Genomic DNA, 25,671 nt, shown 5'->3' with positions numbered 1-25,671 from the left:
TATGCTGCCATCTTGTGATTGCATCTCGACAAGCGCAGGATGTAAATGAGTGGACCAGGAGACTATTTTTTGAATGCATCACTAAATGATGACCAAACATTGATGTCAGAGGTAAATGAAGGGTTAAAGGAGGAACAGGCGCTCAGCTAAGAGCGCCTGCGAGCAGGCGAAAATATCCGGACAGCTGCTCGGAAGGATGAGCCAGCAGTGGTCAGAAAATAGCTCTACAATGAAATTAGGAAGATCCACAAAGTAAAAGACGTCTCCTGCTGAGCTAGCAAAGCGTATACCAGCGCTATGAGAGACCAAATAAACTCAATCACTTTCATCTGGGAAGGAAGCAATGAAATCTTTATTAGGTCTGCAAAGACTTACCAAAAAAATAGGTTAATATAACAAAAAACAACAATCAATTTCTCATTCTTAGACCATACAAAACCATATTGCACCACACGTTAATACTTCTGATTATTCCAAACATTTCTCGACATTCATATATTATGTGTATTATTTGTTTACAGCACAACAAATAAGGAGGAGAAAGTTTATGGACCAACAACACTAAAAGACTCGCCCTTACATCACTCTGAACGTGGATGCTTAGTTTTCATGTAATGTAGAGTTAATACAAAATTTTGGCACAGTAGATAATCTATCGTCAATAAAAAACGTAAGCAAAATGTTCTTGCGGGTTTTAGTGCATGTTGAGTACATAGTAAATCCGTTGGAGAACAGAAGTACCGGAGAGCTTGATTGATGCGTGCACATGTCAAGTAAAAGGCTGGTGGGTCAGCGGAGGACAGTGAACTGGAATATTGGGACAGTTTATTTTAGGGCACAGCCACTTTGTAGGGGCTCCCGGGGACGTTGTCGTCTCCCCATTTGACAATGACGGTGTAGCTGCCCTTGTCCTTGACAGTGTAGGTGACGTTGTAGAGCTTGTTGCCCATGTGCTTGACGTACACCTCCTCGCACGGAGTGTTGGGTCCGTGCACGCCCACTATCAGCATGTTGCTACCTGGACAGAGAAGGAATAATAATAGTTGAAGGAAAGTTTGTATATTATCACCTGATTCTGCAGCTCGCCTCAACTCTACTTCAGCATTTTATTGTCTTTCAGCTCTTTGTTTTTCACAGCGCACAAATGTAATGATTTTATATCCTCTCCGTGCATTTATTAATGGATTCATGCTTTTGCTATACTGGTGCACTGCCCATTTTAAACCTGAGAGTTTGGATTGGGCAGTTTGTTTGGCCTGTGGTGATGCTGGTTGCAGCTTTTCTTTTTGAAGCTGTATAAGTGACTTGCAGTAATTGAGCCACGGGAAATAAAGACCGGCTGAAGGACGTGAAGACTGAAGCCTCACCACCACTGCTGCACATAGAGCTGTTCATCTATTTATTCAAAGTTCAGTGAAGCTCGACAAAGTATGCAGGACCCCTTATTGGAGAGTCAGTTGTCGCTGCTGTTGTCGTGAATGCGCCCGTTGTCGTGGATACCCTTGACAATGTCACATACGTATGTGTCCCAGCTGCCGGAGCTACAAAGCGCTGGTCGCCTGTTATTTACAGTTTTCTAATATTGAACGTATCCGAATCGCACCAAATTCAACCCCGCACTTCCTTGGGCCGTGAACAATACACGTGCCAAGCGTGAAGCTGATAAGATATATACGATATAAGATATTCTTGAAATATGTGAGTCATATACAGACAGACATATATTTCAGATAGATTCAAATACAATGTGTTTCTGTCTTATGTCTTTATGTGGATGATTGTCTCACCTGCTTTGCTGCTGTCAATTGTAAAAGTATTCTTCTGTCCCACCAAAGCTTTGGACAGCCCCGCTCCATGACAGACCACCTTGCTGGCGTCGGATGTCAGTTTGGTTGAGGTGGCGGAGGAGGAGGACGCGCTGTAGGCTCCACCCACTTTGGAAGACTTGGTAACTGTTTCGACCAAGACAGAGGAGGTCTCATGGAGGCTGTGTCCCCCTGAGAGCCGGGCACCTAGAAGATGAAGAGGACCCAGAGAGAGAACGGTTATCTAATGTGATCAGCAGCTCAATACAGACATTACTTAATGCAGCCAGCATTGACAAAGATATGAGGGAGGCTAGGGGAGGACTCCAGCCTGAGCTCATACAGGAAAATATTTCATACTACTTTCTAATAAAGTTAACTTTCAGGACACATGGGAATTCTTTTCAATCTCAAAAGTATTAAAAAAAACTGCACTGAGAAGTGACAGGAGGGTATTGCTGTCGTGCCAAAAAAAGACAGCAGTCTAAACGCAGATGACACAACATTTTCCTGACTTCCACACTTTTTTTTTTTCAGAGGAACATTGGTTTCATAAGACACTTGTCATCTGTGATCCACAGATCAGATGGGAGAATGACTGTGAAGCGGACCTGTGATTTTAGCTTTGAAAGGGCTGCCCACGATGTGCTGCGGCCCGCCGTATTTGATGGTGACCAGATAGTTGCCAGGTGCCATTGGGGTGTAGGTGATTTTGTAGCCCTCGGGACTCTCGCGGCAGTCCATCTTCACTTTGGACGGCCCATCGATGTTGACGGATAGAGTGCCCGAGCCCGCGTTACAGGTGTTGACCACAAAGTCTGAGGCTACACCTGGAAGAGTCAAGAGGGAAAATTGATTATTTTTGGTACCTTATGTAATTTGAAAATTGAAAAACTAAATCAAACTATATTCACTCGGTAAATTTTTTAGAAGTGGTGATGATCACTACCTGTGGTTCCCCCCTGTAGTCCAGCACCATGTGCCGTCACCATGCCTGGGTCTCCAATCAGCCCCAGGTCTCCCACTCGTACATTAAAGGGGCTTCCAGGAATGTGGCATCCATTGAACTTGACATCTATGGAGTGAACTCCATTCTCCCGTGGAATGAAGCGAATTGCACTCTTGTCTGAAAAGGCGAAAAAGGGAGGTGGAGATGTTACCATCCAGCACTATTGAACATAATGAATTGTGCTGAATTGTACTTGGTGCATACCGCTGTCAAGCTCGGTGACATAGCATTCCTCAGAGGAGCCAGAGGGGGTGTGGACCTTAGCGTCTACTACACCTCGAGTGCCGTTCCGCTGCACCATGAAGGAGGCTTCATGGTTCACCTTCAAGTCCTTCTCCTAGAAGAGATAGGGGTATCATCAGGATATCAGTGGAATTGCGTTGTGTGTGTTTGTGACTGTGTGAGTGTGTGTGTGTGCCCGCACCCTGAGGGACACAACGCGTGTGACTCATCATGCCTGAACAAGAATAGATCGAGTGGTTGGGTGTGTGAGGCAGAAAAGGTCAAAGTTTACAGCGAGGCGTTTAGTGTTTTTTACCCCACAGGCCGCCGAGCGGTCCTCGCAGATATGAGAGGTAGCGTGACATTTTAAACCTTTCATATTGCTCTTCACCAGGCGTCTAGTGGCAGAAAAAATTAAAAAACAGTGTGAAGAGGCATTGGAGTGGACTAAAACTATATGTTTTTAGCATTGTTGGCAGCTGTAATGGAAACACAAATTAAAAAAAAACAAGCGTCTGTGAAGTGAGGAGACCAAAAGTGTGATCCGTCGCAGAATTCTTTTATCGCCTTTTCTTTCCTCTCACGCAGAAACACAATCACACGGACTAGCCTGCTGCCCACACATAGCACAGCTTGTGTTGACCCACATTAAGCACAAGGACAGTTAATCCAGCCCTTCATCGCTGGCCAGCGTTGCAGAATTACAGTCGAGGACGCTGCTCCGACACCGGCACTCAAGCACACTTCAAGGGCAAAGTGCTATCGCAGAGAAATATCTACAACCACTCCTACATTATGTTAAATGCAATCTGTTACTCGAGTGTGTGTGTGACTTAATATTGCAGCAAAATAATTTGGCTCGTGTCGACTGAGCGCGTGGGATCTTACGTGAATGCTTGTGACAGTGAGCCTGCGAGCCTCGTCTGAGAGTGTAGCGATCGGTACGATGAAGGGGCTGTCGGGGATCTGCTCGTTGTTGAACTTGATGGAGACCTCGTAGTCACCTGGGGGAAGCAGACAGGTTGTTTACTTTCACACTGAAGTGTGGAGGAATTTCTGAAAAGTTGAGCACTTTAGAGAGACACAACACTCGGATGAAACGTGCAAAAGAGGAAGTTCTACCTGGTTCTTTCACTATGTAGGAGACTCCGCAAGAACCGTCTTTTCTGTCCTCAAAGGAAATTTCAGCCTTGCTCGGGCCCTCGACGGCGATGGAAAGGCCGCCAGCGCCTGCCTCCCTAGTCCAGATACTGAATTCAGCTAGCGAAAGTAAGACAAAGGTAGATCAGATGATGGGGGTGCTAGTGTTTGAAGAAATAATGAAAAAGATTTATTGAACAGTACTTACAGGGTGCTCCAGCTACGCCCCTCTCCAGGCCGGGCCCTCCTGCACGGACCTTGTGTGATCCTCCCTCCCCCATGGGCCCAACCGTGAACTGGAAGGGGCTCCCGGGGACGTGCTGGCCTCTGTATTTGACATTGACCGTGTGGGGTCCCATTTCCTGAGGGATGAAGCGGACGCTGTAGGTGCTGCTCCCTCCGTCCACGATGTCAGCATCCACCGTTTTCCCACCGGGGCTGGTCACCTGAGCCGTCATGGCCTGCGAGCCGCTCTCAACTGGCGAGGCAGAGCAGCACAGAAGGTTAGACACAAACAAAGCCAAGTGTTTTTGCAATTCATAAAGGGAGTTTGAACTTCACGGACTCTCACCCTCAGGTCTGGCCGTGATGCCGGCAAAGCTGCTGAGGCTCTCCCTGCCCAGAAAGTCTCCGAAAACGTCTCTGAACGGGGTTCCTCCCCCGCCCACCTGGGTGCTCTCCTCCACTCGTACCTCCCTCTTGGTTTCGCCGCCACGGGTTTTGCTGATCTCCGTGCGCTCAGTGCGGGTGTAGGTGTGGCTGCTGCGGGTGAATGTCTTGGTCAGCCTCTCCTGAGCTGAAACCATCTGGAACCAGTTTCCTGAGAAAGCAGTGAGAATACAAATGTGAGTGTGAAACGGTTTCATTTCTTTGAAGATGGCTGCCCGCTGCCCTTTAACCCCCTCTGAATGGTTTCTCTTCTCACCTGGGATTTTGAGGTTCAGGCCACATGTGCTGCCCACTGAGGCAATAGAAGACGCCTGCCTCTTCCTGGTTATGCTCTCTTTGATTCTTCCTTCTCCAGTCACCTTCACTGTGAAAGGACTTCCTGCATGGCAACAATGCAAATACAGCAAAATTACACTATGGTTTGTTACCTCCGCCAAGTAGGTTATGTCTTCACCCCTTTCGTTTTTTGATGGTTTGTTAGCAAGATTGTTTGTAAGCAAGATTCCACAAAATCAACTGAACAGATTTCAACACAACTTTATGGAAGGATGTGGTATGGGTTGGGAAAGAACCCATTACATTTTGGTGCAGATCCGGACCAAAAGGCAGATCCAGTATTGTTTTGTTTTTTACTTCTCTAACATTGCGACACAGCACATTTTTGGAAGTTTTTAACATTTTCTTAGAGAATAATTCATGGATCTTGATGAAAATGCCACATTTAGGGATCTAGTATCTATGAGTCTTGACATCTTGTGTAGCTTGATGGAAATTAAGGTGACTGTTTGGCCTTGGTGGAGGTGTGCTTTGTACCGAGTGCCATTCTAGTTGTTTAGGTATCATTTTTATTAAAAATGTGTATATTTTCCAAGTAAAAGATTCTGACCTGGGATGTGCTTTTCAGCAAACTTGATATTGACAATGTAACTGCCAGGTTCTGTTGGACAGTATGTCACTCTGCACGTCCCATCCTCTACATCTTCACAGTTGATATCCACTTTGCTCGGACCCTCAACCGACAATGCTAGACCTCCGTAACCTAAAGGGAGGAGGGAAAAAAAGTAGAACAAATATTAATTATTTTAGCATTTTTTTCCAATCGGGTTTTGCTGGGAATGTGAAATATTAAAATCTTACCCGCATTCCTTGTATCCACGAAGAATTCAGTAATTTCGAAAGTGTGCGCCTCCATGAGGCCTTTACCGAAAGCCTTGACCCTACTGGCCTCGCCGATCTCTGACTGGCCAACCATGATCTTGAAAGGGCTGTTAGCTACGTGCAAGCCATTCTTCCTCACGCTGACCTCATGCTCACCAACCTCCTTAGGGGTGAAGGAGATACCTGTGAACATAAAAGGGGTCGGGAGTGGGGGGAAAAAAGTCAATACAAAGAATCAGGAAAATAAAATCTAAATGCATTACATAAACCCAACAGCGTCTTATCTACTCAAATGAGTGTCTCACCGAGGTGTCTGTTGGGCAGTCTCTTGAGCAGGCAGGGCTCCTCGTTGCCTGATGGAGCCTTGATACTGGCAGTCAGAGAGCTCAGATCAGTCTCTGTGATCTTCAGGGACACGTCAGCCGATGTGCCCACGTTCAGCTGGGACGTCCTGGTGATGGAGTCGTCCCCTTGACAGATAACAGTGGTTTAAACATTTGTCAACCCTTAAAAAGTCATTTATAGGGTACGTGTCCGCTATAAATACACATCAACAGTATACAAACTGTATTTATTTCCTCACCAGTAATCTTAGCAGTAAAGGGACTGCCAGAAATGTGCTTGTTGTCAAACTTGACGATGATATTGTAGTCTCCAGGAGTCGTGGGCAGGTAGGACACAGTGCAGGTTCCATCTTTGTTGTCCTTACAGGTGATCTCGGCCTTAGAGGGACCCTCCACTGCCAGTGACAGACCACCTGAGGGGGAGAAAATATACATACAGTTTGTAAAGGTTAAGTGATTTAACACAAATTCACTGTGTAGTAGCAAATATCCCCGGAAAAAGGTGCTTTACCTTCTCCTGCATTCTTGGTGACCACAGTGAAAGTGGCAGACTTGTTGACCATGCCGTAACTCAGACCGGGGCCGTAAGCAGTCACCACTCCACTGTTCACAGCATCAACATAGAACTGCAGAGGGCTTCCTAAAGGGAATACAATCAGTGGCGAACAGTCATTAGACCCAGAGCCATGTGCAGAAGGATCTCAGTATGAGACATCTATGGTGTGTTTGTGACCTGGAATGTGGTTGCCGTCATATTTGATGTCCATCTCGTGCAGGCCTCTCTCTATGGGCTGGTACTTGATGGTGATGGTGCCATCCTTGTTGTCAGTGATATGCGGGCGAGCAGTCTTGCCCGAAGGCATTCGCACCTCACCTAGAAATGACAGCGGCACGGTTAAACAGCAGTGACCTAAAAAACATGTTTGTGTGTGTATATGTGTGTGTGTGTGTGTGTGTGTGTGTGTGTGTGTGTGTGTGTGTGTGTGTGTGTGTGTGTGTGTGTGTGTGTGTGTGTGTGTGTGTGTGTGTGTGTGTGTGTGAGTGGTGTTTGTCACACCTGTGATTTCTCCCTGCTGTGGCGTGAAGGGGACGAGGAAGTTAACGGGGCGGAAGAGAGGATCCACGGTATCGCGGGGAGCAACTGGCTCATTTGAGGCCTGTCATTACAGAGAGAGGAGAAATAGTTGGTTTCTTTTATATGTATTTCTTTATGCCTTTTTCTGAGAAGGCAGTGAAGGATACACAGAAAACAAGGGGAGTAGAGTAACGACGAGCAGTAAATAAGTAAAAAATCTGAGCAAGAGAACACAAAATAGCAGCTTATAAAACACTGTTTTACTCACCATCACATGGAAGGGGCTCTTAGGGATGTTCTGGCCCCCAAAGCGGATAGTAATAACATACTTTCCAGGTTCGGGGGCAGTGTAGTAAATGTCAAAGGTCCCATCATGATTCTCCACCACGTCCATGTCCAGCTCCATCCCCTGTGGGGTCAGCACTTTACAGGTCACCTTGCCTTTCCCGGCAGCTTTGGCATCCACAGTGATAACAGTATCCTCAGAGGTCTGCAGTTTCTGTAGACTCGCTGTGAAGGTCAGAGATTGAAGAAGGTAAACAGAACTGCTCAAATGCACGGACTCCTGGAAGATCTTTCTAAACTAAACAGTGATTACTTACACATGCCATGTCCTCCAATCGACACTGGAAAGAAAAAGAACATAGTGGTGAAAATATATACAGAGCATATAGTGAATAAAAAACTGAAATATGTAAGTTAGTAGTTTTTATAATTATCATTGCAGTTATGAATTGAAAGTAGCTTTTCCTACCAGTGAGGCGACACTTGCTGGCGTCTCCTGTGGGCAGCGACTGGATGCAGTATGGGGAGTAAGGGATCTCATCTCCGCCATATTTAATGGTGATGGTGTAGGGGCCTGTAGAGTCAGGTACATACGACACAGTGTAGGTGCCGTCTCTGTTGTCCTGGATGGTTGCATTCTTTGGTTTCCCTTCTGGGTCCTGTCAATAAAAGGCATGGAGTTGTTTAAGATGACAGCTTATGATTAGATAAATTTGAAATCTTTGAATGAATGTGGCTGCAAACCCACCAGGATCTGCACAGTGAGCAGTCCCTCTCCAGCATCACGAGCATCGATGGTGAACTCCACAGGAAAACTAGCAGACACACCTTTGGTGTCCAGACCGGGGCCACTGGCACGCACCTTACTGGCATCATGCCCGGGCTGGGACATCACCTTGAATGGGCTGTGGAAGAAGGACAATGTAATTACTAAACGCAGTCCGGGCAAAAAGACAGAAACGGAAATAGAAAATGTGCTGAGCTGAGCTGCACTTTTCTTTGAACTCATACTGTACCTGTGTGGGACCTCCTGATCTGCATATTTGACACCGACAGTGTAAGGGCCGTCCTGAGCTGGGGTGTAGTGAACTGTGTGGGTTCCATCACTGTTGTTCTTCACACCTACTGGCTCCACGGTACCTGAAATTATGACTTTGTATAAATAAACACATACACAGACAGTGATATTTATCAGAGTGTACAGAGTTTATGGGCTTCCATAGTCCTCACCTGTTGGGCCGTAGAGTTTGACATCCAGCTGGGCCTGTCCAGCCTGGGTACAGTCGACTGTGAACGTCTGAGGAATATGGGCTCTTACTCCGCCGCCCAGACCTGGACCTGAGCACTTCACTTTGCTGGGGTCCACAGGGTCCCTCACTGGCACGCGGAACGGGCTGCCAGGGATCGGGTGACCTCCGTAGTTGATGTTGACGTCGTAATCTCCAGGAGTGAAGGGGACGTACTCCACACTGCAGCTGCCATCTTTATTGTCTTTGCAGGATATTTTGGCCTCTGAGGCTCCCTCGATGGTCAGGCCCAGGCCTCCTGTACCAGCGCCCCTGAGAGGGAAACCAAATATTAATTTTCCCGCACCTATTTGAGTAAATTCCCAAGAAATTTCACCTTTGAATGTGATTTATCAATACCTGGTCTCCACAGTGAAGCAGTTGGACTTGTTGGTTATTCCTCCTTCCAGACCTGGGCCAAAGGCACGGACCCGGGTGGGATCACATCCCTCCACCACAGACACTCTGAAGGGAGTCTTGGGTACGGGCGCGTCATCGTAAAGCACCTCTATCAGATGCATTCCTACACACAAAGATACACATTAATAAAGGATATCACATCTCTCTGCTTGAGTATCCTTTAAATGAAGCAAATAATTTCTGCTAGTGCCACTTGCTTTTAATTATGGGGCAGACAAATTCCCTTTTAGGGAGATAAACATCTGTTTATTTATAAAAGATGCCATCTTGAGCACAGACGTTCTGGTGAACGCACAAAGAATTACATCTGTTCCCTATTCATTATTCTGTTACAACATTCCTCTGACAGAGCCCCCTCTGTAGGCCTACATGCCAGATTCCCAGTCACAATACTGTGATATTAGAGTGTGTCTGCTAGTGGAGAAGTGCTCTGTGATCTCTCAGCTTTGTGTTATAGGTCTCTATTAATATCCCCTGTCATTCACCCCTCCCCTCCCTACTATATTGCTGTGGGCAGGCAGCAGCCTTCAGCACACATACCTGCCTGGTTAAGAGCTTCTGTTCCAGAGCACACTATTTATAAAACAGAGCTTGTCTGCCTGCGTCTCTGCCCCTCAAAGCGTTGCTTCACTGCATCATTATGTATTTATACACCTTTCTATCTCGCTCTCTCTCTTCTCCCACTCCTTTGCTTTATTCCCAATAAAGCACCTGTTAGTGGTTCCTCCGTCTGTCTCCTTGCACACTCTCAGACAGGCTGTCTATTCAAAATCCTGTTTACTGACAGCAGATAAATAAAGGTCGGTAGGTTTGTAAATGTTAACTCTTTTGCGAGCACTGGCAAAACACAATGGAGGGTCCTAGATCCATCATTGCTTTACAATGCCTTTCCACCTCATGATTCTTTAATTGCATGAATTAACAATGCTAAATGACTCCTACCATCCTCGAACGCTGTGTACTCCACTCTGTATGTGCCGTCTCCCTTATCGGTGATGAAGCTCTCTGTGTTGGTGCCGGAGGGGCTGATGATGTGAACCTTCACATGGTTTCCTCCAGCCTTGTTGAGGGCGCGGGTGTCGACGATAAAGTGGGTTGTGACTTCTCTGAGGACCCCTAGACACAGAAGAGCCCTTCACGCTATTTGTTGCGGAAAAAAGTAACACAGTCCCAACACTCATAAATCTTTATAACTCTACTAGACCAGGGCTGCAACTACCAGTTAAGCATTTCCTCTCAATTATTCGCTTGATTTCTTTTTTCTGTTTATAAAGGAATCATTAAGGCTTTAAGATGTCAGATAATAGTGAAAGATTCCCACAACCTGACCTTTTTCCGAATGGTTTGTTTTGCCAAAAGATAGTGAATTTTGAATATAAAAAATCGTGAAAAGCAGCAAATACTCACATTAGAGAGACTAAAAGTTATAGCTAGCATTAAACTTGCTTTTATGTTGAACAAATCATAATTTAATAATCCTTTTAGTACTAATACAAACTATAACTGTATGAAAGCCCTAATATTTACTGCTAACTCATCAGGTCATTGGTACCTCTGGGCTCCACTCCTGGCCCGTAGACATGCACCCCGCTGGTGTCCACAGAGGGCTCCACCTGCAGCACCTTGGGAAACTGAGGAATCGTATGGCCGCCGTACTTGATGGTGATGGTGTGTGCGCCGTGGAAGGATGGGATGTACGTTACAGAGAAGGTCCCCTCTGCAGTTTTCTGGATGTGCACTTCAGCCTTAACCCCTGTCTCCGACACAATCTCGATGGTGAGCTCGGCGTCGCCCGCTCGGGTGCAGTCCACAGTGAAGGTCGCTGGTTCGCCTGCCTTGGCCTTCTCCAGACCGGGACCGCTCGCTGTCGCCTTGCTGGGATCGAAGGCCGGGCGCACTGCAGCCTTGAAGGGAGAGCCAGGGATGTGCTGCTCCGCGTACAGGATATTGATGGCGTACTCCCCGTGCTCGGTGGGCAGGTAGGACACTGAGCATGTGCCGTCGCCGTTGTCCTGACATTCAATTTTAGCTTCACAGGGGCCCTCCACTGTCAGGCCCAGCCCACCTGCACCGGCTGCCTTTGTGTCAATAGTGAATGGAGCGGGTTTACCCACAATGCCTCCCTTCAGGCCTGGGCCATAGGCTCTCACCTGTAATGCAAGTTAGGTCAGTTTTTGAGATGTGGTGCAACAAACTTGTATTTAAGAAGTTGGGACAGAGTGAAAACCATTCAGCTTTAATGAACTTTACCTTAGAAGGATCAGCAGGCATCACTGCTTCAACCCCAAAGGGGCTTCCCATTACGGGGTTGCCATCGTAGCTGACATCAACCTTGTACTGTCCCTCCTCTGGGGGAATATACTTCACACTGTGAGCGCCTTTGGCTTTGTCAGACTCCAGCTTGCATGGAATCGGGCGGCCAGAGGGTGAGGTCATCTTCACGCCTACGTTGCCCTGCCCACCGGCGCCCTTTGTGTTAACTGAGAACTCTTGATCCTTTCCGACCTCCACTTCTGTAAGAAAGAGCTTCATGAAACACTTGAACTTTGCTACTATAAACACATTATAACACTTTATTACATTTATGAATACAGAATTTGTGTTTGTAACTTACTGGTGTCCAATCCATCCACTTTCACCTTTCCAATATCCAGAGGTGGTGCCACTGTGATGTGGAAGGGGCTCTTTGGAATGGGGTCTCCTCCATGAGTCACTGAAATAGTCATGTTGCCCTAAAAAAACAACAGAATAAGAATGAATATCTGTTGATTTGGGATAATGGTAATGGTATTGAACTTCAAACAGAGGCCTACGGTACCTGTTGAAGAGCTGTGTACTTGACAGTGTAGGAGTAATCGTGGTTATCGATGATCTCAAAGTCACGAACCGCCTCTCCCGGGCCCGGCGCTGTGAAATGCACCTCAGGCTTGGCCTTGCCAGCTCCCTTTGTGTAGATGGTGAAGTGGGTTGGAGTGCCCACCTCCACTCCTGAAACACATGTGTTTTGTCAGCGCTATCAATACTACTTCAATCACATGATTCCGTGGCATAAAAGTATTCTAGTGGGTGTTTGTTACAAATGACAGTACATGATTGGTAGAAACTAGTGCAGTGCTCATTCTAAACCTGCCTGTTCTCTTGGCCTGTGTTAATGCTACATTAGTTAGTTCTTCTCAGTTCTACAATATACTGTCACTGTTTTTATTGTCTTTGTGCTGGACGTTGTGTGCAGAGCTTTTTGTAAACAGTCTGCGGTGGAGAGATAATTTTGTGTTCATCCTACCTAGTTAATTGCAATATAGATTTTATAGTCAATGTTTTCATTAAATAAAAACGAATTTGCTTTATTGTTGTTCACGTGTGTCGGTTGTAGTAAGTTTGAATGATTTACTTAAGTGCTGTTATTTTTTCATACATTGCATAACGACTATTTCAGAGGTCTGTTGACCAAGGGACACAATCTTCAGACCCAAGTTCACAACTTTTCAAAATAAAAGTTAAATTCAGTCTGAACACTGAAGGTATTGAAGGCACACTGCCCCTCCCCCACTGACCGCTATAGAGCACTGATCCCCTTGTTTGTTTTTATTAATAGTGAAAGTATCCAAATGTCCAAATCACACCAAATTGAACAGACAGACTGAAGGAAAGACAAACAGACAGGCTTCTGAGGAATTAGTATGTTCTCACCTGTCTTGTTGAGTCCAGGACCCTCTGCTCTCACCTTGCCAGCATCATGGGAAGGATCAACTTTGACTTTGAATGGACTGATGGGAATTTCCTGATGTAGAAGAATGTTGGAAATTTCATGAGTAATCAAAAAGGCAAAAATCAATCATTTCACAAGTGATAAAATCACTTCCTGTGTGTGTTTGTGAGAGTACTGTTTTCTTACCTGGTCAGCAAACAGCACCATGATGGTGTACCGGCCTGCGCCGGGGGGAGTGTACTTGACAGTGAAGGTGTCATTGTCATTCTTGATGATGTCAAAGTCGATGTCAGCCTCCGCAGGTCCAACCACTCCTGGGGCGCACTTGATTCCAATGCTGATGTCCCCTAATGGTGCGTAGCAATGGGCACAGTTCACGAAGGTCATTCAAAAGCAAGTGACCGGAATAAATAGAAGCAGTCAGTCTACTGCCTACAGCTTTCCTTCAAGTAACATTTTATGCAATTCAAATGACTTCACCTCACCTAGTGAGCACAGCTGCACAGATGTACTTATTCCGTTAATTCTGTTCTTAATATATTTCGACGTTCAAAATATGCAGCACTCGTTTCATGAAGAGTTAGTGAGACTCAGAAGTGTCTCTGTACCCGCCCACGTCCTCTCCTCGTACATGCTCACCTTGACCGGCCTCGCCGCAGTCCACAGTGAAGTACGTTGGCTCGTTAGCTTTGAGCCCAGTCTTCTCTACTCCGGGCCCATAGACCTTGACTTTGTCTGGATGAGAACCCTCTCCAACCAGCACCTAATGAAATCACAGTGTACTTGAGGTAGAAGCAATTGGCTGAAGTAGAAGTGCTGCAGTCCTCTTACTTTGCCTTTATTTGGTGAAGTATCCTTATATTAAATTGACTGTTAAATGCAGAACAGTTGTGTGTGTGTGTCTTACCCTGAAGGGGCTCTTGGGCACGTTAACATCCCCCCATGTGATGATGATGGTGTGTTTAATGGGCTTGACAGGAGTGTACACACACAGAAATGTGCCGTCTCCCTTGTCAGTGATCTTGATGTTGATGGTGCAGCTTTCAGCATCCTTAGTGGATACAAAATCACGTCAGCCACATGCAATATAAATGATGCTTTCCTATAAATAAGCATTGAAGGTTGGAAATGGCGCTCTCTGTACCTGTGCATAGATCTTGAGGGTACTCTTCCCAGCCATGCGGGCATCAATTGTGAATTCAGTTGGTTTGTTCACGATGATGCCGGTTGGCTGCAGACCTGGTCCATAGGCTTTCACCTGTTATAGAATAGAATAGGGTGAGAATAGATCACCATGGTGACCTGGTTTATCCTCACATGTATCATTTATGACTCAGCGAGTGGGAATTACCTTCTCAGGGAAGACGTCATTGACTGCAGGGAGGATGTGGGCCATGAAGGGACTGTCCTTGATGTCCTCATCATCACAGACAACATGGACAGCGTAGTCACCAGCCTCAGTGGGCCAGTAGCGTACATCACAGGAGCCATCGCCCTTGTCATCACACTCAATTTTAGCCTGTGATGGGCCTTCAATGGAGAAGCCTGAGCCAAGAAATTATTGCAACATTTAGATTTAGTATTTGAAAATGGAAAAAATCTACTTTTCTTTGCTAAGAGCTAAAATCACTTGCACACGTCTCACCCAGAGTGCCAACTTCAGTGCCGATGGCCTCCACTACAAAGTCAGCGGATTTTCCCACCATGCCAGTCTTCAGACCAGGACCCCAGGCCCTCACCTTCTGAAAACCTGCCTCCGCACCCACTTCCACTTCGAAAGGGCTGCAGCACCCGAGAATACGCACAATATGAACTTTCGTAATTGTGAGCGTGCATTGTTAATGAATAGCTACAGGCATCAACAGTACACTACCTGCGTGGGATAGGCTGGCCTCCCCAGGTGATGCTGACGGTGTATTTACCACGCTTAAGGGGGAAATATTCACATTCGTATACGCCATTCCCGGCATCACGCACTTTCACTTGCTCCTCCGCTCCAGCTGAGGATGAATAATACAGGCGATGTGGTTTCTTATAAAGTCAAAGAAACATTTTATGCATTTGGTTAAACCTAGCCTATACCTCAGAGAATGCAACACTGCAGACACAAAAGCCAGACAAAGGAATTCATTCCAAAATTGTATGAGGAGGAGTGAGGTGTGCTGCAGTGAAGAGAGAGAGCTGTCTGACTCACTTGGTCCTTTGACTGAGACATTCAGCGCACCGCTGCCAGCTCCCTTGGTGAAAACTTTGAAGTCCGCAACCTCCTTCACTCTCACGCCTTTAGGCTGAAGGCCTCTACCTGTAGCTCTGCAGGCGTTCGGATTCGTGGCTGAAAGGAATAACAACAAGCGTCAAAATGAGTGTTTAGCAAAGCAAAAAGCAGCTGCAGTGTAGCCAGCAGTTGACGGCGGTGTTAGTAGCAAGGATATTAAAATATCCGATTCAAACGGGGATTCCTTAAAGTTTGACGGCCAGAACCTGAAATGAGAACAATGCATTTTGCAGCACATATAACGTAAGGTACAGAACGTTGAATGGGATATTGACGCATTCAATTGGATCAGGGCAGCTTCTGACAACATTTCAGTCAGTCAGCCAGAAATGTTGACTGCAGGCAGACAGAATGCTGGCTGATGCAAATGCAGCTGTGATGAAAACAAACATGTCAACAGCACAAGCAAAGATATTTAACAGAGAACAAAGTCGAACGAAATGCAGACTGGGACAATCTGTACACTTCTCGTACAAAATAGCATTTCATCTCTGGCTTTAAAGCTGCAGGATGCAAGAGGAAGCACCGCACTGAGCCACAGCTCCAGAATCTTAAATAAAGCACAGAGGGGCATGGACAAGGTGCGTCATAGGGAAAGGTTTGGGGGATCTGGCTGAGCAATGGGCACAGGCTCCTTCCCAGCAGACCATACTAACTTGGGCGGCCAGGTTTTGGAGGAGGAGCCCCCTTCCCACCCTTCACTCCAGGAAGGGTGCGCACTGACTGAGGGATTATCTGCAGGGGAGCTCCCATGGGAGGAGCAATGGGCAGAGCTAGAAATGACAGATAGGAAGGGTTATCATCTCTACCAGGTGGGTTTTCCCAGGGCGAATAAAGAAGAGTGTAGATTGTGATGGATTGACCGCCCTCACACGAACAGCACTCTAAGAAATCTAATTTGTCCAACAGTTATTTACAGCACAGAGGAATCGCTCACCCTCCAAGACGTTGACAGTGTAAGGGCTCTTGGGGATCTCCTGGCCTGCAAAGAGTATGTGGATGGTGTGAGGGCCCTCCAACATGGGACGATAGGTGCAACGGAAAACGCTGTCGCCCTTGTTCTCCAGGATGAGCTCGACGGTGTCCTTCTTGCCCTGAGGATCGACAATGACCACGCTGACATCGCCATTGCCAGCACCTGAGGGAGGTGGCAAAATAATTAGCAATGAAATTAAGAAGTAGATGCTGCAGTTTTAGTCTATAACAATATTCGAGTGACTCTTTTTTTCATTCATTCATATTGTTTCCACATCTTAATGTCAGTGTGTGGCCTGGTTGGATTTTCCCAAACCTACCTGCTGTGTAGATGTCAAAGTAGGTGGGTTTGTTTGTCACATTGCCTGTGGCCTCCAGACCTGGTCCTCTAGCATGGACTTTGCTGGCGTCACCCAAATCCTTCGCCACGTTCACAGTGTATGGGCTCTTGTCTATGTCCTGACCCGCAAACAGCACTTTCACCTAAGAATAAAAAAACAAGATAACTGTAAGACAGCTTCAAATCGAATAGTTTGTCCCTTTTGTGATCCATGCACTTAATGTAGTAAGTTAAATGTTAACAGTTGTCACCTTGTGGACACCCTCAACTTTAGGAACATAGGTGACAGTGTAGGTTCTGTTTTTGTCCTTGTTGGGTTTAACTTTAGCCTGGAGAATAGGAAGACAGAGGGTAAGATAAAGATTAGATTATACACTTGAAACTTTTGAACTTGGCACCAGGTTTATCTGAGAGGGTAAAAACAGGCTGTACGTTTAACCTCCAGGTCTAACTTGCCTCCTCTTTGTGTCCCTCAGGATCCTCCACATAGACCAGGACCTCCCCGCTTCCAGCTTCCAGAGTTTCCACAGTGAACACGGCCGGCTGCAGCACCTTGTTGCCATGAGGCTCAATACCTGTGATGTAAATATCGCAACATGAAGTTTGGTGATAAAGTTTGGAGCAGTCAGGCAACAAAGTGGACACAGGATTCAAAAGTTTCCAGAAAAGTACAAGCTTCTACTTTTGCTACTGTTTGTGGAGCTGCTGCCAAACATTGCTGCTTTCATATGCTAGACAAAGAGGTGTTCATGAAACATTCATGCTGTTTTCTGTGAACTGCTGCGGGTTGTGCAGGTGTTGGCTGCCCACCTGGTCCGTAGGCTTTAGCCTTGTTTGGGAAAAGCTGTTTGGGCCTGAGAGGAGCGCCAGGCTTCATTTTGGACTTGGGGAACTGGGACAGGTAGGTCATCACTGAGTGCTCGTCCACATCTGGGTCCACAATCTCCTCAGGTGCAATCACCTACAGCACAGAGACAGTAGGAGTTCATCAGATAACTTAACTGTATGGACATCTAGTTGTAATTAAAAAAAACAAATGTTTCACAAAGTTTATGCAACTTCCTGCAACACAATGATCATAAAAAAAACCACCATGGTATAATTTGTGTTTGAGCTGATTGTGTTGTCATTTGTTATAAGGGTGTAGTTGACCCTTAATAACAATTTCCTTTAAAGTGCAATTGGATTTAACAAGGATTAATTTTATGTATCCCTCCACCTGTGACTCCTCTCTCACTCGCAGCACGTTGCCTGTCTATCACACAGTGGCACAAAGCCATGCTCTATGCCAGTTATATATAACCCTAGGACAGTGGGGTTAAGGATTGTTGCCTTCAATAATCCAGCCAGGGGGGGATTTATCCTGAGCCAGACCTCTCCCACATCTCCTTAACACCACCGCACTGGAATCCAGCCCCCAGGCCCCGCAGAGTCATGACATACATCCCCCAGCTATCTAGCCAATGCTAAGCCTCATGGAGAATAGCTTGCTCTGTGTCTTAGACAAACAAGTAAACAACCTTCATAGTGCGCATAACAATACGAAGACTCAGAGTCGCACAAATGGGCCTGGAAATGTGGCACTCTGGTTCTCCTGTTCACATTGTTATTCTGATGAGCGCAGGCATATTTATACTTGTGTTTTGTTGGTGGCCGGCTTGGAAGGTGTTAAGAAATATCACACCTCCGCAGATTCACCAATCTACCAAACAAACCTCCTACACACTCACTCACTGAGAGCTACAATAAAGTAAATGGAAATATTAGATGTGAGCTGGGTCATAAATATTTCATGATACCCTGCAGCACAATCTCCCTGGAAGGAACAGTGGGCTCTATATCATTAACAGTACTGCTGGGTTTTTTTACATCTCAGTGCAGCCTCACAGGTGAATGTACATGTGGTGAGATGTGTTAGCATTTGCAAATGAGTCTTGGTTCTCGCTATAAATTGCTTGTAGTTGATTGGTTCTTACTGAAAGTCTATGCAGTGGGTATAAACTATGCTGCAAATCAGAGAACAGAGAAACATACCTGCTTTTCTTGCACTTTCTCATGAGTCATCACCACCTCTCTGACACCAAGTGTTAAAAAAGGACTTTGTAACTGACATCCATCCTGAGTCTTACCTGAGGCACACCCAGCCAGTCGTCAGCTTGCTGCATGGCTTCTCTGGCATTTTCCACGGGCTGGTTTGGGTCCCACTCCGCCCAATCAGGACACAAACCTGATGGGAAGGCAAACAGGCAGATTAAACAGTCGTGTATGAACGTATGCAGACTGCGTTGCACAGCGGTTGCTATAATAAGACCACTCAGGCTGTCGCTACTATCTCGCCGTCACCTCCAGCTACAACAATGCATGCCTTACCCACACTTCTGCTTGATTGATTCAAAATGTGCAACAATGGCGGCGTCTCTTGTCCGTTTTAAAAGAAATAACCTCAACGAGCGCACTGGCACTTTCACTAAGGCTCAAGCTAGCCTCCTCTTGTGCAGCTAATGCCTAAATTGGATTAGTGCTGGTGATGGAGTGGCCCCTCAGTCAACAGGTCCATACAGACGCACCACAGAAAACTATTATCCAATTAATATCCAGTGCAGAAAGGAGGAAGGAGTGAGCAGGGAGAGTAAAGAAAAAATCAGTCAGTGCTCTCAAGTGATGTCACACTGTGTTTCATACTGCAACATCGCTGTAATACCAAACGGAGCTAAAATATAAGCCATAGCTATATAAGAATAACTTGGATAAACAAATACAATTGTAGCTACTTTTCTGTTTAGAATATTAGTTTCTTACTGGTCTGGCTAATGGACGTGTTTTGCACTGTTTGTATCTGAATTAAAAGCAGTACTTCTGTGTATCAGCACAGAGTTAGTTTCGTAAGTCACCCTGCTGTTTGGTAACAGCTGATGAAACAACACAACCTTGTATGGTCAGTGTTGCAGCCCAGTGTTTGAAAGATGTGTCTCCTCAGATCAATGGCTCATATAAACACAGTTAAACATGGTGGTGTTCTACACTCCTGCTACTCCTCCACCTTTTTTTCATTCTCCAGTTAGGAGGACTCTCCGATGTTCGGCGTTAGAAACCGAAACCCTAAATTGGCAGCGACTCAAATTGTGGTCTTGCGGTCTTTGGATGAGTGGCTTAGGCACCTCCCCGTGACAGATCACTCCGCAGTTTGATGCACGGCCAAGCACGGCCCTTGACAGAAGAGGAGGAATGGTGTCCAAATTTGGGGGTGTTGTGTAGCTATAAACGCTAAAGCCAGGCCTGGGCCTCAGGGACCCAAAAAGTGAGAGTGAGAGCTTCAGTCATTGTGAGACAACTGGCATGGACGTCCCCCAGCCATCAGCAAGGCCTCTACAACCCACTGACACAGCCTGCCCTCCAGAGGAAGATTACACAGGCTGACATATGAATCCGAATCTGTGTGTGTCTGCGCTCCAGAATGTTTGCAAGATATATAGCCCTCATATCTCGATGAGGAGCGAAGGAGATAAATTCTCCTGAGAAGGTGATACTGTTTTAAATACACTGACTGACACATGCCTGACCCCATACTCCATAGCAACCAAGCAAAACCGCAGTATACAACGAGCCTGTCAACTGGCGCTTTACGTATTCTGACTCAGCACTTGCTCCGCGCGGCCTGTTGACTCAGCTGAGGCCACCACCGCACACTTCTTACCGGGGGCACAGTTGTCGACCAGCGCTCCCAGGGCTTTGCCGTCCCGCCAGTCACGGTTGAAGTTGTTGATGGGCAGCTGGGGCACTTTGTTCTGTATCCAGCCCAACAAGCGCTGTTTGGGGGTCAGTTTCTTAGTCTCCTCATCGTCCTCGTCGTCCCACATGGGCATGGAGATAGAGTAGTGGAGGATGAGGGTCCAGATAAGACCCAGGATCAGCTTTAGATTCCCGTCCACAATGGCTTTGCTATCTGTAATTGGACAGTAGAGACAGGAGAGTTCATGAGGATTTATAACTTGTAAAAGTTCCCATAGTGCATCATGTCTTGCAGTATTGTAGCATATTCTAGTTAAATGCATCTTGTAGCCATATTTTCATCCTTAATTGTTTATGGGCCCTTCAGGGAAGTTTTTGCAATTCATTAGTGAATTGGTTTAAATTGTGAGTGATTCTCCGAAGGCTAATCCATAAGAAATTAAGACATGTGACCTATACATAAATTCATTATTACATCAAAATAGTCTTTCCTCGCTAAAGTGCCGAGTTGACCAGGCTATTCTGAGTAGAAATATAAACAATGATGATTGACTGCTGAGGAGACAAGAATCTAATGCTCCTCGTTGCTTCCCCCCCCGAGCCCCTTTCTCTTAGACAGCTGTCTGGCTGAGGACCCCTGACAGTCTGTCATCCAGTCACAATGGTGCTCTGAAGACAGTGACAGCTGAGGATATGTGGAAGTGGATCCCTCTCTGCATAAATACCACTTGGACTTCAATTACCTCCCAAACTTATAGTGCCGGAGTGTGATAAATCAAACAGACAGAGATTAGATTCATTGACAGCGAGGACGCCACTCCTTTTCCACCAAGTTCTCATAGGAAAAAAGTTTGTCAAATAAGCCGTTTTAGAGTCACTCTCATTTAGAAACGCAGCCACTTTAAGCCCAATAACCTCAGAGGAGCGGTAGACTTTAATGTAGCCATCGACTAATCTGCGTGTGATACACTCCAGTTAATTCAGTAAGACTTTAATAACGCAGGGACTTTGGTGCCGGATGGTTTATCACACACGTTATTTTATTGGGAATATTTCTCTTTTCATAGATCAGTGGCCTCGATCTGAGGGTGGTGTTTGATGTGTCAGCATTTGACTGGCACAGGCAGGTGGCACCGTGTGGCACAGTGTGATTCAGATCCCGCTGTGTCGGGCTTTAAGGGCAACTGCTTGGTCAAAGGGACATCAATCATATGGTGTCTAGTTACACACTGTGACACATGTGCATGTAAGCCTGTGTCTCTGGGTTACTGTTATAAGACTGCGACATCATCCTAAGAGGGCTGCTGCATGCGGGAAGAGGGTGCTGGGAAATAAGCAGCCAGGGCTTCTATTATCACGCCCTGTTTCTGTCAAAACAGTCTGACCCAGTGTGTGCCTGTGTGTGTGTGTGTGTGTGTGTGTGTGTGTGTGTGTGTGTGTGTGTGTGTGTGTGTGTGTGTGTGTGCGTGCGCGCGTGTGTCATGTGTGCAGCTGCGGCAACGGTGTCAGACACTCTCTAACATATTAAGTTTTAGACCCACCATCCTGGACACACAAACACTTTGCATTCTTTGAGGAAATATCTGTGATTGTGACCTTAGCCCTCCTGGGGATTGAGAGTGCCATCCCTCCGTGTAATAACCCCCCCCCCTACACACACACACACACACACACAAACAAAAAACACACAGTGCGTGTCCAGACTGACAGACTGTGGCCTTCACAGTGCGGCGGCCAAAGTCTCAGCCACGACGGGAATTTCACTCGTGTGTGGCAGTGCCGTTAGTCTCCCAAAGAGAAAAATACTCTGTCAGAAAGGTAATAATCATTCTCCTGCATGAATTGTGTGGCTGTCTGCAGGTGTATAATTAAGCCATAACTCTGTGTGCGTCTCATATCTTTCTACAAGTTTCTCCTCAGTTATTAAATAGTTTTAAGAGGTGACATCCTGTTCTCTCTGGTGGTGCCTCGTCCTCCCGTTGTGACTCCACAATAATCCACCGCAATTTAATGTTACTTCAGCAGTTCAGTTATCTGTGACTGCAGTCTGATCCCCAAATGCCACCAGCGTTTAATCCCCACCTCACAGGAGTTTGCTGCTGATGGGTCTGGACAGGAAATTGGCTGTCACCGAAGATCCCCCGGTGAGTCGTTCTGACCCCCTGACCTGTCAGAGATGAATGTGCGCTTGTGTGTGTGTGTGTGTGTGTGTGTGTGTGTGTGTGTGTGTGTGTGTGTGTGTGTGTGTGTGTGTGTGTGTGTGTGTGTGTGTTCGCTGTCCTCATGTAGAAATTGTGTCATTCTCATTAGCACAGCCCTGGTGAATTTTCCAGCCTGTAGTTGGCCGTATTGTTGCGGCAGGACTATGAGGTAAATCATGCCGTGGAGCCAACACTAGGCCTCGGCCCTGACACCAGCTAATGGCCTCACCTCAGCAGTAACTTTTCCAATAAGCTGTTGACCCCTGCTCCCCAGAGGCCCACTGTGAGTGCCTCAGTGTCACACCACAGCTGATAACATACCAACACCGCAGCTACAAAGTGCGTTTGTTTGTTTGAGGATTTGACAGTTTGGAAAATATGAAGAGAGTTTTAAACATCACAGCATCTTATTCGGATCTTGGCACACACACTGTCAGTGTCAGCTATCAGAAATTCCTCCGGATTACTTGTTCCTCTCTAATTATAGCCAAACATTTCCCTGCTAAATTGTTTCCACATCCACAAGCCAACTTACCTATGGAGACCAGTTTGATGTGCTCCCTGTCCAGGAACTCTAGTGCCATAGAAACATTTTCCAGCTTCATCTGACGGAAGTTGGGTCTGATGTGGCACTTTCTGTACATTTTCTTCTGGCTCAGCACCTCCAGCAGTGAGATGAGCTTCAGCCCGTCAGTAAAATCCCTCTGCAGGTCGGTGACGGTCTTGTTGACGCACTTGAGGTGCTCGTTGCACCACCTGGTGAAGGTGTTCTGCTGGATCTTCTTCCAAGGCGCGTCCTCGGCCAGGTCCTTCTCCGTGGCCGGCATCTCGTCGTCCTCCTCTTCCCCAAAGTCGGTGGCCTGGTAGTACTGCGGGGGCAGCTGCTCGTCGCCGTAGTTGTTGCTCATCGTGGTGGCTTTTTCCGTGTCCACTTTTATACCGCGCTGACACTCACTTGTTGAATTGTGCGCTGGAAACTTTTTCGCAGGTCGATGGCAAAGGCGCGCAGCCGGCGCACGAAAGTTCAAGCTTGGAGCAGTTTAAAACGCAGTCTGGAGATTCTTCAGAGGAGCATGCGAAGAAAGGCACTGGACGTCAGGACAGTGATGGATGAAATGATCCGATTTATGATGTGAAGGGCAGCTGCTGCTCGCTTTTTTTAATTGGCACCCTCCTGACGAGCCGGTCCTCTTTAATATGGCCCCGAGAAGAAATGAGAAAAGTGGAGTTTCTGTTCAGCGCTGAGCGTGTTTCCGTGCGCAGAGAGGGAGGACAGGGGTTTATAAGGACCCCGGCCCACGTCACTCAGCCCCTGCCATCATAGTCTATTTGTTCATCCATAAAGATGACAGGAGTCGGGGTCGGTTTACTGGGAGAATGGGGCAGGGATTGGTCAGAGCAGCAGATGCGGCATGCTTCTTTATTTTTAGGCGCTCCTATTTGGGCGTCTGGGGGTGGGGGGGCTGGAATTTACTGATTGTTGTGAATGTGTGTCGTGCTCCAGGGTCCAAGCGGCTGAACGACTGAGCTGAGAAAAGACAGTGAGAGGTGTAGTGAGTCTCTCTGTGTGAGGACGATTGTCCAAAAGCAGGATTTTCACAAGTTCGAATCTCTCAGCGAGGCCCAAACACACAGTGAAGGATGAGCTCACCCTGGTGACGATCAAGCAACTGCATTACGTGCGCCTCACATTAATCTGCCACCACTCAGTGAAATGTTTTACCATGTAGACAAGCTAAGGTCAAAGGCACAAGCTCGGGGAGGGTCGTGCTTGATAAGTTATGTATGGAAAACTGTTATTTAGGCTCTAAAACATTTTTAACGCATCATCAAGTATGGTATAGGGAAGTTGTAGATACTGGATATAATAATGATAATAACTTTATTTACATAGCAACTTTCAAAAGAATCATTGCAAAGTGCCTCACAGAGAGGAAAAATAAAAACAAGAAGATACAATATCAAAGGCAACTCGCTAAATTATTCAATAGCATTGGAAATCTAAGACAGCAATTTACATAATACAATATCTGAAAAAGAAAAGTAAAACAATACAACATAATTTAAAGGTAATGGCAAATGAAACTGAAAAAAGAAACATAAGTATCGGCTAATCGCTAAAATAGGCAAGAAGCCTTTCAGTAAAAGTAGGTTTTGAGAGATTACTTGTAAACAGTTATTTTTCTAGTCCAAGTTCCTCAGGTAAACTATTCCATAGTGTGACCAAAGGCCCTGTCACCCTTGGTCTTCAGTCTTTACACAAGAATATCTAACAGGGCCTTATTAGAGCATCTCAGCCTACAATTTGTTGAGTTTAGAAGCTGGTGCCAAACCATGACGTGCCTTGAAAATCAAAAGTAATATTTAAAAATCAATTTTAAAACACACAGGCAACCAATGAGGGGTGCTTTTGATCATATTTACATGATTTGGAGCAGCTGCATTTTGAAGAACCTGAATTGGAATATCAGCCTACCATAGTTTATACATTTAAAATGTTCTTTTCAGGTCACATAAGAATCATCTTGCCAAAATCAGGAAGGAAACACATTGAGTTGTCAGTGTAGAAAAGTTTATAATCTTCTTATAAAAAGTGTCAGAATGAATGAATATTATTTTCACTGAAGGTTCTGTCATGGTGCTGTGACTCAGCAGTCAGTGACACGACAGTGACACCAGATGCCAGCATCAGCCCTGATGAAGTAGTGGGAGGTAAGAATAGCTGTGACACATGCAGAAAGCATTCTCGGGATACTCAGCCTGGACACAGTCAGGGGTCCCCACGTTGATCTCCCACCGTGTAATGAGATACTCAAAATAATTTTACGATCATTTTAAAACCATTTGGACTGTTTGTAAATGGCTAAAATGGCCACTTGTATCAAGTCAGAGCCACCTATAAAGATCAGGTCATGACAGTGGACGGTTTGATTTCGATTTTACTCTCCATGTTGCTTAACAAAAATTGTATCATTACAAAAAGTCATTTTGACACATGTTTAAACTAAATAATAAAAAAAGCTGAACTG

At 46.1% G+C, this 25,671-nt stretch overlaps 1 protein-coding gene across 2 annotated transcripts; it reads right to left on the bottom strand.

The window, feature by feature from the left end:
- Positions 1-334: 334 nt before the first annotated feature.
- Positions 335-23,921, bottom strand: LOC118109132 (filamin-C). 2 transcript variants are annotated; one of them, XM_035155979.2, is made up of 47 exons: positions 23,178-23,921; positions 20,407-20,655; positions 18,842-18,939; positions 17,523-17,673; positions 17,169-17,287; positions 16,964-17,041; positions 16,693-16,855; positions 16,335-16,535; positions 16,054-16,170; positions 15,317-15,454; positions 14,996-15,122; positions 14,768-14,904; positions 14,474-14,667; positions 14,267-14,380; positions 14,030-14,173; positions 13,762-13,885; positions 13,309-13,469; positions 13,104-13,194; positions 12,232-12,401; positions 12,028-12,145; positions 11,664-11,926; positions 10,966-11,563; positions 10,356-10,529; positions 9,354-9,516; positions 8,938-9,266; positions 8,724-8,847; positions 8,456-8,612; positions 8,177-8,366; positions 8,025-8,048; positions 7,691-7,932; positions 7,405-7,504; positions 7,081-7,221; positions 6,859-6,987; positions 6,587-6,760; positions 6,309-6,473; positions 5,983-6,186; positions 5,732-5,884; positions 5,102-5,224; positions 4,748-4,996; positions 4,385-4,654; positions 4,159-4,296; positions 3,925-4,040; positions 3,019-3,151; positions 2,755-2,931; positions 2,417-2,635; positions 1,788-2,012; positions 335-1,018 (listed from the first exon to the last, which is right to left on the bottom strand). In XM_035155979.2, exons 1-47 carry the CDS (start codon positions 23,548-23,550, stop codon positions 831-833), a joined length of 8,235 nt encoding a protein of 2,744 aa, XP_035011870.1. In that variant the 5' UTR covers positions 23,551-23,921; the 3' UTR covers positions 335-830. The 2 variants fall into 2 exon arrangements, with proteins under 2 accessions (XP_035011870.1, XP_035011871.1); XM_035155980.2 differs by lacking the exon at positions 16,054-16,170.
- Between the last annotated feature and the right edge of the window lie 1,750 nt (positions 23,922-25,671).

Source organism: Hippoglossus stenolepis, chromosome 5 (assembly GCF_022539355.2).
Source record: "Hippoglossus stenolepis isolate QCI-W04-F060 chromosome 5, HSTE1.2, whole genome shotgun sequence".
In the NCBI taxonomy this organism is placed as follows: Eukaryota; Metazoa; Chordata; class Actinopteri; order Pleuronectiformes; family Pleuronectidae; genus Hippoglossus; species Hippoglossus stenolepis.
The sequence above is the reverse complement of the archived record's forward strand: the minus strand, read 5'-3'. Positions and strand labels throughout refer to the sequence as shown.